Genomic DNA, 14502 nt, shown 5'->3' with positions numbered 1-14502 from the left:
GAATTGTTCCAGATCCCCTTGGGGTGGTACTGCCCACTTTGGAAAACACTGTTCTGAATCTGTTCTTACAGTGACCCTAGAGGGCTCAGACTGGCTCCTGTCCTGAAGACTGACAATTGCCTAAAGTGACAGTATCCTGAGAAAAGGAGTCCTAGTGATAATGTGGTTACGCATTAGGCTGCTAACTGCACAGTCAGCGGTTTGAAACTCCTTGAGAGAAAAAGGGAGCTTTCTACTCCTGTAAAGAGTTAAGTCTTCAAGAGGGAAAAAAAAAGTCTTGGACTACTCAGAGCCAGCTCAACCCTGTCCTATAGGGTCACTATGAGTCAGCATCAATTGTGACAGTTGAGTTTTTGAGAAAAGAACTGCCTCATGTCTTCTTGGATCTCTGACCAAGGGCTGAATGAACCAAGACAGCCTTCAGACACCATTCAGCACTCAGGGCTCCTCTCAGGGCAGCACCTTCGTTCCTGCCTCGTGGTCGGAAAACCACCAAATGAGCAGTGACAAGGGCAGTTGTGGCTGGGGATGACTGACTTGCCGACTAGCATGTCCCCAAGTGACGCTGGTCTGTCTGCACCGCAAACTCTCATTCCCCGGCACCCACAGGCAGGCAGCTACAGGAACAAGCTGCACAGTTTCACTTTAGATGTTGAGAGCTGCCTTTGGATTTCTAAAGCCCTGCCAAACGGTCTGTTTGGAAACATATCCACACTGCCAGCCACAGGCAGAATTCTGGCCAATCTCAACCCCCAGTTCTCCAGAGCAGGGTCTGGACAAGATATGAGATCAAAAGAGTAGAAGGAATGAGACAGGTGTCCATAAGCTGGCCATACAGCCTCCCTCCCAAGCCCTGTCCCTCATGCAGACGACATGCCTCCTCCTGTGTCTTTTAGGCTCTCAGACAACACACCCCACTGCTGGGGGGGGGGGGACAAAACATTTTATTGGTACAACAGGACAAGGGTATTCATTCAGCAACTCAGCTACAGCTCCTTCTCCCCCTCTCCAAAATCTTTTTTCACAGGTATACAAAAGATCCTTTTTGTCGTTGACAAATGTCCAGTTTCCAGAGACAGATAGGATCTGGGACTTCCCTGTGGCCATATGGTCAGGCCCAACCCCCTCAGTCCCATAGGCCAAGCCTCAGTCCTGGGCACTAGCTTTAAAAGCTCCTTTGTACTTCCCCCTCATCTCCTTAGGTAATGGCACCAAGGCTGGGCAGGGCACCTGCCCCTCCACTTCACAGATGCACTCCCGCAGGCAGTACTTCCGGGGTCCAAAGTGGGCTGGGTGAGAGAGCTGCTTTTTCTCCTGCTCCTCTTTCTTGAGGGTTTCCCTGCCAAATGAGCAGACAGCAAACGAAGCTGAGCATCACCCTGAGCAACAAATGAGCAGGCGTGGCTCAGCTCAGTGACCACCCCACCACCAGTCCCCCAAGGCAGGATCTCGCCTTCTAACTGCACTTCCTCTCCAAGCCCACTGGCTGGCAGGGCAGCCTCTATAGCAGGTCTGAGGGAATGGTCACTTGGGGAGTGGATGCCAAATGCCGAGTCCCATCCAGAATCACAGGACCAAGCACATCACAGCAGGAGAGGCAGCCTGTAGGGGTGGGGTCTGGCTGGGAGGCACAGGTAAGGAGCTGTGTGGCCTTTCAAATGCTTTGTGGGGGCCTCTCAAGAATTCTTGGCTTTCCTCCTGTCTCTTTTCACCCCTAAAAGAAAATGGACATGCCTCAGGGGCCCAGGAGTTAGACATCTGTTACCTCCAAGCAGGGAGGCCCAAGGACAGACACACAACATTATCGTGAGAAAGTGTCTGGGCTGTATTTCTAAGGGGCTAAAGCTTGCAGAGGTTCAACGACCTGAAGCTACATGTGCGAGAACTGTGCAGCCCACACTCTGTGCCTCAGTGCCCCCTCTGGCTCTCAGTCCCTCCCAACCCACCCCTTCTTGCTCCCTCCAACACTCTGGGCTGAGACATTTGCCGCCCTCCAGGCCAGCCCCAGCAGCTCACTCATTCTTCCCCAGGATGGTTCTGATGTGCGCAATGATCTCCTTATTGCTCTTGGTCTCCATGTCCACCAGGACCTGCTCCCCAGTATCTGCAAACAAATTGCTCAGGTGAGCAGGAGAGCTGAGGCCGGGCAGCACACTCGGCTTCAAAAGGCTGGGATGTGGGATCTACTCTTAGTGACAGAAACATTTTAACAACAAAATATATTTGATGACATAGCCCATACATACACTGCTCCTGATTTTTCCATTTCTGTAGACATAAACAGAAACTTCAGATAAATGCAAAAGTACACGCTGTAACTGAAATCCCTGTAAGCCTCTAAAGTGTAATAGTGTTAACATGGCAATTCTGCCCAGAGAGATCTACAGATCTCTGCTTATCAAAATCCCAGGAGACGTTAACAAGGGGATCAGAGGAGTTTTGTCATAGGACCAAGGCACGGGGGAAAGACAGCTTTTTCACCAACGGTGCTGGGACAAATAGATCTCCTCATGCAAATCAATGAATTGACACTTTTACCTCAGAATATATGAAAGTTAAATGGTTCAGAGTCCAACACGTTAAGAGCTGAAACTATGAAACTTTTAGAAGCAAACATGGGGGAAATCTTCATGATCTTACTTAGGCTTATATTAAAAAAAAAAATACAACTCTTAAAGATGAACAATCTATCGCATTGTTTGATATGTGAATTATATGCCGATAAAACTTTTAAATACTTAAAATCAACTTTCATTTATGAGTTTGTCAATTATCAATCATAAAACTGAATGAAAATTCAAAGCTTTCATACTTTAGAAGACACTACAAGCCAGAGTGTGTGCAAAGTCTCAACACACACACATCTGAGAGTGAACTCTTATACTGGGGAGACATGACGACAGCCAGCTCACCCCTAGACAGAGAGAACGATGCCTGCCCCCCCCCAGCTGCTGCTCAGCTCACGGAGACATGCAGCTCTCACGCGTGGCCTCGGGTCCAGGCCCTGGCTGTTTCTGCTCCAGGCAGTGCTGGGGCTTCCTGCTGGGCTGTGGTATGTTCATGGAAAGCAATTCTGACCTTTTCCTTGGCTCCTTTAAATAGCCATGAGGCACCCGGATCTGAAACCTCGAGGTCACGTCTGAGAGTTTATGCCAGTAAATAGGAGCTGGTTAGACAAGGAAAAGCAGACCTGGTAGACATATGTCAACTGGGAGCTTCCTGGTTGGTGAAGGGGAGGTAACCGGGAAGCTCTGTATTGGGAACACTACCAGACTTCACACAGGAATCTCTTCCTTACAACCACCCTGATTTGCATCCTGCTATAGCAAACCTAGAATCTTAAAGTTAGTACTTTCTGTGAGTTCTATGAGTTGTTCCAATGAATTGCTGTCCCCAAAGTTCTTGGGGGCTCCTGCAGGTCCCAGTAATGGAATGCATCCTGAAAGGATGGCGAGAAAACTGCATTGCATCCGCCACCAGCTATCAAGTGTCAGGTGTCACGGGGAGCCCCTCGCCGGCAGAGTACAGGTTGGTTGCCTTTTGACCTCTAAGACCTGTCCTAATTGGGAGAGCCTATGGTCAGAGACAAAGGACTGTGTGGTGCCTAGTGTCAGAAATGACTTGAGATGTGGGGGCTGGGGACGGGGTCGAGCTCCACCGTTGGGAGACGGGAGTCACGTTGATTCGGATCACAAAGCTTCCAAGACTTTCTTTGACCTGCGCTGTGACATAGGCACCGCCTGAGTGAAATTCATTCCTGCTCTTTCCTTACAGAGTCGGACCTTCATGGTGTCTGAGGATGAGACTTGCCTTCTCGTCTTCCTTTCTCCTCCATCTTTCAAGGTATTACCACCCAGAGACCTCATAGTTTTAACTTTGCCCTTACAGCTAACAGATACCCAACTACTTACCAACGAGTGAATATGGATTAAATGAAAAATAATGTATTCATACAATACAATAAAAGAATCAACTACATCGATGAATCTTAACACCATGATGATGAGTACAAGAAGCCAGATAGAAGAGTTCACACTGAGAGTCTATCTCAAGCTGTAAAACCAATAAAATTCATCTATGATGAGCACAGTAATAGTGGTTGCCCTTGGTGGACGGGGAATTAACTAGAAAGTAATATACAGGATGTTCTAGAGGGAGAGAAACGTCTAGCCTCTTCTTTGGAAAAGTGGCTACACAGGTGTACACAATAGTCAGAACTCATCAAGTACACCTAAGGTCTGTGAGCTAAGTAAGTTAATTAAAAACAAACAGGCACAACACACACGCAAAGGGCACGCCACCCCGTTCTCTTCACGTCTGCATCCTCGCTCCGTCTTCGGTTGTGTGCCCTTGCTGAAAGACAATTTCAAGTCTTTGTTTGCTCCCTTGACACAGGAAGCACCTAGAACACACGGGCTCTGTTTCTAGTACAAAGGGGCTCCAAAAGGTTCGTGGCAAAATGGAATCAAAAGATAGGGGAATTTTCCCGTGACCTTTCTGACACCTCCTTCACAGACACCTGAGAAATATTTGCTGAATGGACGAGAACACATCATTTTGTTCCCTGAAACATTTCCCAGCCTAAATGTCATTTGGTTCTCAAAACAGGCCTCCCTCTGAGAAAAAAAAGGAATGGGAACAAGATTCCTTCACAGAGAACAGGGCCGACACCCTGCCTCCCGTTGAGCTCGCACTGAGCCCAATTAGACGGAGAAGGGCCTCGCACAGGCCCGATGGCACCACGGGTGCACTGTCCAATGAGGACACAGACTGGGCAGCACTACAACGGGTTCTTGGGGAGCCCAGGGCCGGCCAATCCAAGGGTTCCAGGAAGGCTGCCTGAGCTGCATCTGCAAGGATTAGGAAAATATGGAAGAAGCCAGGAGAGGCAAAAAGGGCATCCTCATCCGAAGCTAATGCTAGCACGTGCAGGGTGAAGCAGAGGGAAGACAGAACGCAGCGAGGGATGAAGACGTCTTAGCCGTCTCGCCAGCGTGGGCTAGGGAAGCCAAGGGGGGTGGATGGGCACGAAGGGAAGCAGTGTACACACCTGCCCGCCTGCAGGAGGGGTGGCAGGGAGGCAAGGCCCCTGCCTTACAGGCCTGTCTCCAGGGTCTGCAACAGGCCCTGGACATGGACTCGAGGCCGGCCCACTCACCTAAGTAGAAGCGGAGGAATGGTGACGGGGTCATGTTCTTAAACATCATGATCTGCACCCAGGGGTTCTTATACTGGATCTGAGGTATGTTGAAAAACACAAATCTCCTGCAAAAGGAAGAAATGACACTTGTGAGAAAGTCATTTTCACCTAAAACTCTGTACATGCGAGAAACCCAAGACTTTCATCAAATTCTCAGGGACCCTTGAACCCTAAAAAGCTAGAGAAGAACTCTAAGAAATCCACTGAACAACACACGGACTCCTGGTTAGTCCCTAGAGGGAAAGGTAGTCTGCATTCTCCCCACCGCCCTGGACACCACCCTGAAACTCAAGTGACACCTGGGCCGTAACTGGGGTGCTCGCGTGGCCATCTAGCTGCACACTCACAGGTAAGGCCTTCAACATCTCTCGGTTCTACCTCAACTCAAGAAACGTGAGCATGAAAATGAAAATAAACACACAGGACATTTTTACAATTTTTAAAAATCATTTTATTGGGGACTCGTATAACTCTTATCACAATCCATCCATCCATGATGTCAAGCACATTTGAACATGTGTTGCCATCATCATTCTCAAAACATTTGCTTTCTACTTGAGCCCTTGGTATTGGCAATTTTTTTTTCATTGTTACAATTTAGGCATGGGAGAACTCTTTAATCTTAACAGAAATTAATCTGCATAAACGTTTCAGTCACAAAATTTACCACAACCAAACCCAAAGTGAAATGTTCACCGGGCATAAAACAAAGAGCTGGTTTCCTTAATATAGCGGCGGCCCCATCAGACAGGGCAGGACTGCCCCTGTGCATTTCTGAAACGGTGGCTCTTTACAAGAGCAGAAAACCTCACCTTTCTCCTTTGGAGCAGCTGGTGGCTTTGAACTGTTCACTGTGTGGTGTGCAGCCCAACTCGTGACCAGTACACCACCAAGTCATGATTAATACAACTTAGCCACCACGGCAAAGCACAAAAGCCAATGTGAGGCAGTTTATAGACCCTTTCACCGATTAACTTGCTAAAGACTTTTACAGAACATAGAAGTTTATAGAAGGGAAACGTTTCCTTAAGAACATAAATTCATTTAATCCCCTTGGAGGTCACTTTGAACTACTAAAAATTCAAAGCACAGCTCTTTGTTTTACTGTGTCGGGGTCAGTAAAAAAAGAGGAAGACACTTAACTAGATAAAGTGACACAGTGGCTGCAACAATGGGCTCCAACCTCAGCAGAGGGGAGGCTGGCGCAGAGGGCAGTGTTTCAGTCTGCTGTGCACGGGGTGCTATGGGCTCGGGCCAACTCGGTGGCATCTAACCCATGTTTATGAGTGCGATTCAGTGACTTCACTGAGCATCCACCCCCGCCCTCTGCCCCATCACGCCCACTTCCCACCCCTCTTGGCCCCTTCCCATCACTGTGGATAAACTCCGGTTTCTGTATTTGACTATTTCAGGTAAGTGGGATCATACAGTATATGTCCCTCTGGTTTCAGAGATGCTCCCCCTTGAATGCAAAGTCACATGCGAGGCTTCATTACAGCATAATTAACAGCAAAGGGATAAAAATGGCTTAAATGCTCATCAGTTGGGAGCAGATTAAATAAGTTATGATACAACCATGTCTGGATCCTTCGAGCTGCCCCTCCCGGTCTCCTTTCCACCTGCTCTGTGTCCTGGTGTAACAACACACAGGGATTCCTTGCCATCTGGCTGTGGGGGAGGTCTGGCCACAAGGAGCACAGGCCAGCATGAGACCTGGGTACTTCCTCTCCTGGTGGGGCCCATCCTCTGCAGCTCCAGCCTTCAGGTACCCACAACCAGCCTGCTCTGCTCACGCCCTCAGGCCTAGACCTGCGGTCTCCTTTCCTTGTCCTTGTGGGTTCTCTGCCTCATCTTGGCTCACACCACCATAAGCTGCTCCTGAACTAAGTGCGGCCCTGTTTTAAATGTGCCGTTTATGCCCTGCTGGGGCCAAGAGAAAGGTGGGATAGGGCATGAGATCAAAGCAGTCTTAGAGCCTGCAGGTATGGCTAGTCCGCTCAGCTCTGCCACTTCCCAGCTGCCAGGCCCCAGCCAGGCCCGCCTCTGGGCCTCAGTGTCTGTGCATCTGTAAAGCAAAGCTGATGACAGTATTGACTTCATGAAGCAGTGAGGGATTAAATAAATTAGTATATAATTAAAGAGGTTAATATATACATATTAATATATATATATATATTAAGTACCTAATATATATATTAACTAAAATGAGTATCTAGTACATGGTAAGAGATCAATTAATGTGAGCTACTATTGCCAACAAGGTTGGCAGTACAAATCTACCAGCTGCTCCTTGGGGAAGATGAGGCTGGTAGTCCCAGTACAGAGGTACAGTTTCAGACTGTCAATAAGGTCTGAGTCAATAGGGTTTGAAACAGGCTGGATGGCAGCGGGGTGGGTCTGGACACATGGAATTCACTGTGGAGAGCCCAAGGGACCTCCCCTACAGAAGCAAGGGCTGACCCTCCCTGCACTGAGAGCGAGACTGGGAGAGGCCCATGGGTAGAAAGAGGTACATTGGTTTCTGTGAGGTGTCCCAAGTCAAAACTGGCCAGACCCGCTCCTGCCTCCTGGAGGAAGCGACCTGCGGCTGAGCTGCTCCACCACGCGCCTGCTGGACACCGCTCGTGAGCTGGTGGCTCTCTCCAACTTCATCCACCTCCATGCGGGAAGGAGGAGAGGGTGACTCGTCCTTCCACCCTCCACCACAGACACTACTGCAAGTCTGGGTGGAAGGAAGACCGCTGCTAACCCTACCCAAGACCTCCGTTCAGGCGGTCTGCGGCCCTCCTCCTCTCGCCGTGGGGACGGACGGCAGCCGCTCCTCGGTTTGCTCGTCTGTGAAATGGGGAGAACAGCTCCAACTACATACAAGGGGCACCCCCAGGGTTAAGCGGGCTCCTAACGCAGCTCCTTGACTCACTAATTGGAGGCAGCGTCACCAGCTTGTGACCGCTCTGCTCACTTTGCGGTTTACGGGGTCGGCTTGGACTGACCTGGCGCCCTCACCCAGCTCCCCGTGCGTGTTGTAATTCACCGTCATGACCTTCACCGAGTCCTTGAACACGACATCACCCTGGCCCAGGTACTGCAGGGTGCGGCGGATGGGGAAGCGGCCTTTCATGGCCATGGTAGCGGTGGTGGCGCCGGCGGCGGGCCGGGCAACGGGTGCAGAGGAACAAGCAGAGAGCGGGCCACCACCGCCGCGGGCGGGTTCACACACTTCCTCCCGCCGGGCTCTTGCTTCTCGCGAGACGTCTCGGGGCAGCTCCCAGCAAGCAGCGCGGGCGCCGCGGAGCCACCTGGGACTTGTAGTCTCGCGTGAGCCGAAATCAAACCAAGCTCCCTGCTGTGAGAGTAGACTCGGCCTCTCGGCGAAGCGGTGGGTCTCCGAGCTGTCTTTCTCCCCGGAGCTGCTGAGGAGTTCACATTGCTGACTTGGCGGTTAGCCGAGCAAGGCTTCACCCAGTACGCCACAAGGACACCTAACCCCAAACAAACTCACCGCCATCAAGTCCACGCCGACTCACAGCGACTCTGTAGGGCAGGGTCGAACGGCCCTGTGAGGTTCCGAGACTAACGCTTGACCGGTGTAGAAAGACCCGTTTTGAACTGCCGACCAACGCGCAGGGCTCCCTCGGGGCTGGTAGACGTGGGGAAGCCTTGCTCGACGCAAGGCTTCGCATCGCGGTGCTGTCGGTTCCTGCTCCAACAACGCCCCACCAGAAAGACCTAACCCACTGCCACCGAGTGGACGCTGACCCCACGGACAGAGAAGAACCTTGACCCCAGTGGCCTCCCGACTGCAAAGATAGTGAGTTCGGCCCACTGATCTTTCCGTTGGTAACCTGGTGTCTATGTAACTGCCTTTTCCTGGAACATATTAGTCCTCCCTACCTTCCCCAGCCCAGCCACCTTAACCTCCACTGTACACGTGTACACACACACACACACACACACACACACACACACACAGAAATTACCTTAAAACAGGCTCCACCAGACAAAAGACAGTAGAAAATAAACTAGGAGACCTGAGTTCAATCTCAGTTAAGTCATTTGTCTCGCAATTTCTCCAGGATTTGGGCTACAAATTTCGATACCAGAAATAAATTGATTTCCAAAGAAAAACACTAATTTGGGACCTACCCCTTAGTTCAGCCGCTTAGCTCTGCATCTCTTAAGTACTCTCTTTGAAGTTTTTACTACTTCCATTTGAAGGACAATTTCACTATACATAATTCTAGGTGAACGGAGCTTTTTCTTTCAACACTTTAGATACTTCATTCTCTCGTTGCTCACCTGACATCTGAAGAGAAATCTGCATTAAGTCTTATCCCTGTTCTATCTTTAAGGTGCATTCTTTCCTCTGGCTTTTTCCAGTACTTCCTCCTTGACGTACACAGTTTGAATATGAAATACTCATCCTACATTTTTTGTTGGTTTGTATCTTGCTTGATGTCTCTTAGTTTCATAGATTTGTAGTATGGTCATTATGGTTTGATTTGTGGTTATGGGTCTTGTAAAGTTTTTCAAATGTCTTCTTGTCGTTGTTATTTTTACTTCTCCTTTTGGTATTCCCATTATACGTGTTACATCTATTTAAATTATCCCACGATGCTTGAATGTTGTTTCCCCTCTCATTTTTTTCCCCTTGCGTTTCAGTAGGAAAGTTTCGATTGATATATCTCCACACTAGTAATTTTTCCCTCAGTCTTAACCAGTTAACTAATGAGCCCATCAAAGGCATTTGTTATGGATTGAATTGTGTTCCCCCCAAAATGTGTTGTAAATCCAAACTTCTGTACCTTTAGAGAAAGATCATTGGTGGCACAATGGATTAAGCATTGAGTTGATAACCAAAGAGACGGTAGTTCCAACTCACCTGACACTCGACAGTAGAAAGATGAGGCAGTCTACTTCTGCGTGGATACACAGCCTCAGAAACCCTACAGAACAGTTCTAGTCTATCCTAGGGGGTGACAGAGTCAGAATTGACTTGGCATCAATGAGTTATACCTGTGGACACACTCATGGGGGAATAGGGTTCTCTTGGTTATGTTAATGATGTCATAATCAGTGTAGGGTGTATTTTAAGCCAAATACCTTGGAGATATGAAAGAAGCAAGAACAGATGGAGAAGATATGATTGTCAAGGAACCAAGGAACAGATGCTAACGAGAAAAAGATCTTCCCACAAGGACCAACAGAGAGAAAGCCTTCTGCTAAAGCATGTGCCCCGAATGCAAGCTTCTAGTCTCGTAAACTGTGAAATATAAATTTCTGTCCTACAGTCACCCCCTTTTGGTATTTCTGTTACAGTAATACTAAGGAACTAAGATAGCATTTCTTCATTTGTTACAGAGTTTCTGATTTCTACCATTTCCTTTAGATTCTCTCTTGGAGTGTCCATATCTGTTTACCTTGTCCACCTTTTTTTTACACATTGTTTACTTTTTCCATCAAAGTCCTCAATGTATTAAGTTCAGAGTCATTTTAAAAATCCTAATGAATAATTCTAACATCTACACCAACATTTGAGCCTGGTTCTGATCCTTGTTTTGACTCATCGGACTCTTTATCATTCCATTTAGTATGCATGTGGTTTGTTTTTGTTTTTTAATGTATATATAGAGAGATTTCTCACAAGGAAATAGCTCACATGGTTGTAGGGCCTGACACGTTTCAAGTCCATGGATCAGATATCAAGCTGGCGACTTCTCCTGCAAGGGCTGATTGACCCAAGTTAAGCAAATCAGATAGCAAGCTGCGTGGCTACAGAGGCAAATGAATGCAAGGGCACCAGGTAAGGTGGCAGACTGCTGAGGATGCCAAGGATCAGCGAGCAATATTCTTGCCTCAAGTCCAACGAAACAGGTCAGATGATGCGCCAGAGGCAGAATCCACATCCAGCAGTTTTGAAGGCCAGACAATATCACTTCTCTCAGACAACAGAAATCAAGGCAAATAGCCCTCTAGTGTGAGGCTTTATGTGAATCTGGTAAGGAATTGGACTTGTGTAATGTTTACTGGAGGTGTATGTGCAAAAGCCTTCACATTGCTCTAGGATCCTGGTTGTGTTCCCTCTTTACTTTGGGTTTCCCTAGATAGGGGGAGGGGAAGCATTCTATCTTATCTTTGAACAAGGACTTGTGTTTCTTAGTCCCCTTCCCCCTATTTTAGGCAAATCTGCAAAAACACCTTAAACTTTTAAAGCAATGATGTCACTTTGATGATTGGGATGTCCCTGAGGTTGTCCGGGTTTGCCTTCCCAATGACGTAAATATGTTCACTCTCCTTAGTGCTTTGCTCTCTTTTCCCCTCCAGCTCCGAGTAACCATCAAAGAATGTCTCTATTAGTGTGAAAATCTGTTCTTGACATTTTTGTAATAGTGGTCTCATGTGATAGGTCTTCTTATGATTGACCATGATATGCAGTGACACCACCTTGCTTGCTGAGCGAGGAGGACTTGAAGCACGTGCTGATGCAGATCAGGCATTGTAGCTGCCAATGTGAATTACAACTTAGTGTAAGGAAAACAGAAATCCTCACAACTGAACCAGATCATGATAAACAGAGAAAAGATGGGAGTTGTCAATGATCTTATCTTACTTGGATCCACCATCGATGCTCCTGGAGAACTCTCTCTTGCCCCTTTGCCTTCCTGCTTGCTGGGATTCTGTCTGGCTCTGGGGCATGGCTCATGTGGTCTTTTGACCTCGGGAGCTCTCGCTGTGGGAAACCTGCTAAGTTTCTGCTGGTCTTGGATCCCCACAGCTCCGCACCCCACTAGCCAGTGAGCTTCCCAGTTCCCTTTCCTGCTTCATAGGCCCGCAGCGGTGTGAATCAGAATGGGGCTTCAGCTAGGTTCTGACCTATGAACTTGCATTAGACTGGGCTGGGCTGCTTGCTTGGTATAAATTTTTCTTCATATAAAGTTATTGGTTATATAAATGTGTCCTGGCTTTGTTTCTCTAGAAAACGTAGCCTACATACTGTTAAATATAAGGTCACCATGAGTTGGAACCTAAGCATGGACAAGAAACATTTTTTCTCCTCCTCCTAGCAGACCCCTCGGGATATTTCTCAGTTCTTCACCCTCAACACCAGGCAGGAAGGTTTCTCAGGTAGCTAGCATAGGGACTGGGGCATCATTGCACATGCTCACAGGTTAAGCTTCTGGCCAGGAAGGGGTGGTACACCTAGGTGGGCATTACACCTGGATTGGCCCATCTAAGCCAGGTGAATTTGATTCAGCCAATGGGGTCGACCAGTATTGTTGACCACATTTCCCAACAGGGCCCCTGAAAAGGCCAGAGGTTTTGCTCTGGGCTTTCTCTCTCCCAGCGGCTGCTACTCGATGTAACACAAGCCGGGCTGTGGTCTTGAGCGGCCAGGCCGCAGTCCCGCAACTGTGCCTCTGGATTCTGTCTGGCTTGTGTTCCATTTACTGGTGGGTTGCGGCGAGTTGGGCGGGTTTAAAGCCAACAGCCACTCCATGGGGAGAAGAGGAGGCTTTCTGCTCCACTGATGAGGTAGAGCCTTATGGGAAACAGAAGGATTTCTCCCAAGTTGTCTCCCCCAAATATATGCCAAACTTGGCTGCTTGCGAATGACTATACACTTGGAGGTCATCAGAAGTAGATCGGGGTTATTCTCCCTAAGGGTTATCAGCCATCTAGAGCAAGCAGTCACCACTGTTTATCCCACAGGTAGGGCCCACTCCCTTCTGATAAGGATAGTACTTGACTGTTTCCTTGTAGGAGACCCCAGAGAGGTCAAGCCCACTCAACAGTGGCCAAGGGTAGGCCACCATTATAAATTTAGGGTCTGACCTTGTCACATGTATACCTCTAGTTCCACCCCTTCCTATCATGTGTACACTCCTAGCTCATCCTCTTCCTGTTACATCTATGTCCATTGTATATCCTCCTCCTATTGTTTGTATGCCTATTGTACTGCCCCTTCCTGTGACGTGTGGTTACCTGTAATCATGCTCCCCCCCCCCAACTAAGTAGAGATAACCCTTGGTTGGCAATGGTCCTCAAACCTCCTCCCAGTTCTCCAGCTGGCTGCTGGGTCTCTACCCCACCTTGCCTCCGCCCACGCTATACGCAGACCTGGCCGGTAAGATCATGGCCATCCAGGAGGTGAGCATGCTACCATGAAATGTGTCCGACTTATTTGACCCTCTCTTCTATCTCTCATGCTCTTTATGACTTTAATATATATATATCTCACCCGTACAATTGTGCCTATCGAACCCATGATTAGTTGTGCTCTGCCCTGTGGAGCAGGCAGGAGTCACATGAGCTCAAGGCAGTTTGTTCTGATCGGTTTTAGGCAGAAGAGCTTTGGCTTGTGAAGCCTCCAGAAGGCACCAGGATGAATGAGACATCCCATCTCATGCTAGCAACACGAGTGCCCACATAGAAGGCAGGGTAGGGCTTTGAAGCAGACCTGTGGGGTAATCGTGAGCAGTGGGCCTCACCACACACGTTCTCATTTGTAAACTGGAGTTGTTGGGAGAGACATAATACTTAGCATTCTGTCTGGTCCACAGTGAGCGTGAAAGAGCCTCACACTTAGTCATCTACAGAGGTCCTCAGGCCTATTTCAAAGGCCCAGGTAATATATCAAAATCCATCCAGCAGTCTCCAATTTCCCCTGTTGTATTCTGCCCGCTCTTTTGTGTCAACAGTGTTTGAATATTCCTACTGAATCAAAAGCCTCCTTGATACTTGAGACATGACTCGGGTAGCCTAGTGTTTCATGGACGGGCTGCTGCCTGCATGTGTGCACGTCAATCGGCCACGTTTAAAGAGCTCTTCATCCGAGTGCCTAAGTCATCAACTCACAGGCTTGCTTGCAGGACTCATTAGTAAGGGTAGAAAGGCAGCACATTCCACTCGTCCTACAGCAATAACTGAGGGGGAAGGTGGAACTGAAGCCCACATTTCTCCCCTGCTCAGAGCCCCAGAGGTCCCCCAAGTGGTACAAAGGTTTAAGCTTGATTAACCTAAAGGCTGGTGGTTCAAACTCACCGAGTGGCACCAGGGAAGGAAGGTCTGGAGATTTGCGTTCACTAAGCTGACGGGCACGAAAACCCCAGGGAGCAGTTCGACTGTCGCACACAGGGCTGCCATGTGTCAGAACCAATGCGATGGCAGCAAGCCGGACTTGCGCTTTTGAGAGCCCAGTGCCCTTGACTTTGCCTGGAGGTCTACGTCAGAGCAGTGAGAGAGGGCCCAGGCTCTCTCTCTCTCTGGTGAGGCGCTTATAAATGCACGTGCACACACCCAAC

General features: G+C 48.6%; 1 protein-coding gene across 1 annotated transcript; it reads right to left on the bottom strand.

Annotated features, from left to right (window-relative positions):
- Positions 1–928: 928 nt before the first annotated feature.
- On the bottom strand, positions 929–8409 carry MRPS25 (mitochondrial ribosomal protein S25). The gene is made up of 4 exons (XM_004702374.4): positions 8194–8409; positions 5159–5265; positions 2017–2104; positions 929–1339 (listed from the first exon to the last, which is right to left on the bottom strand). The coding sequence occupies exons 1-4, from the start codon at positions 8325–8327 to the stop codon at positions 1147–1149; spliced, it is 522 nt and encodes a 173-aa protein (XP_004702431.1). The 5' UTR covers positions 8328–8409; the 3' UTR covers positions 929–1146.
- Between the last annotated feature and the right edge of the window lie 6093 nt (positions 8410–14502).

This window comes from Echinops telfairi, unplaced genomic scaffold (genome assembly GCF_000313985.2).
Source record: "Echinops telfairi isolate 266 unplaced genomic scaffold, ASM31398v2 ScPeMD7_31;HRSCAF=116, whole genome shotgun sequence".
Taxonomy (NCBI): domain Eukaryota; kingdom Metazoa; phylum Chordata; class Mammalia; order Afrosoricida; family Tenrecidae; genus Echinops; species Echinops telfairi.
The sequence above is the reverse complement of the archived record's forward strand: the minus strand, read 5'-3'. Positions and strand labels throughout refer to the sequence as shown.

Bases quoted from the DNA above. Each gene is read 5' to 3' on its own strand.
- MRPS25 (XM_004702374.4), bottom strand. From the start codon at position 8,327: ATGGCCATGAAAGGCCGCTTCCCCATCCGCCGCACCCTGCAGTACCTG. The intron at 2,105-5,158 runs GTGAGTGGGCCG...ATTTGTTTGCAG, and splicing joins ATTCCTCCGCTTCTACTTAG to ATACTGGGGAGCAGGTCCTG. The intron at 1,340-2,016 runs GTGAGCTGCTGG...CTCATTTGGCAG, and splicing joins ACCATCCTGGGGAAGAATGA to GGAAACCCTCAAGAAAGAGG.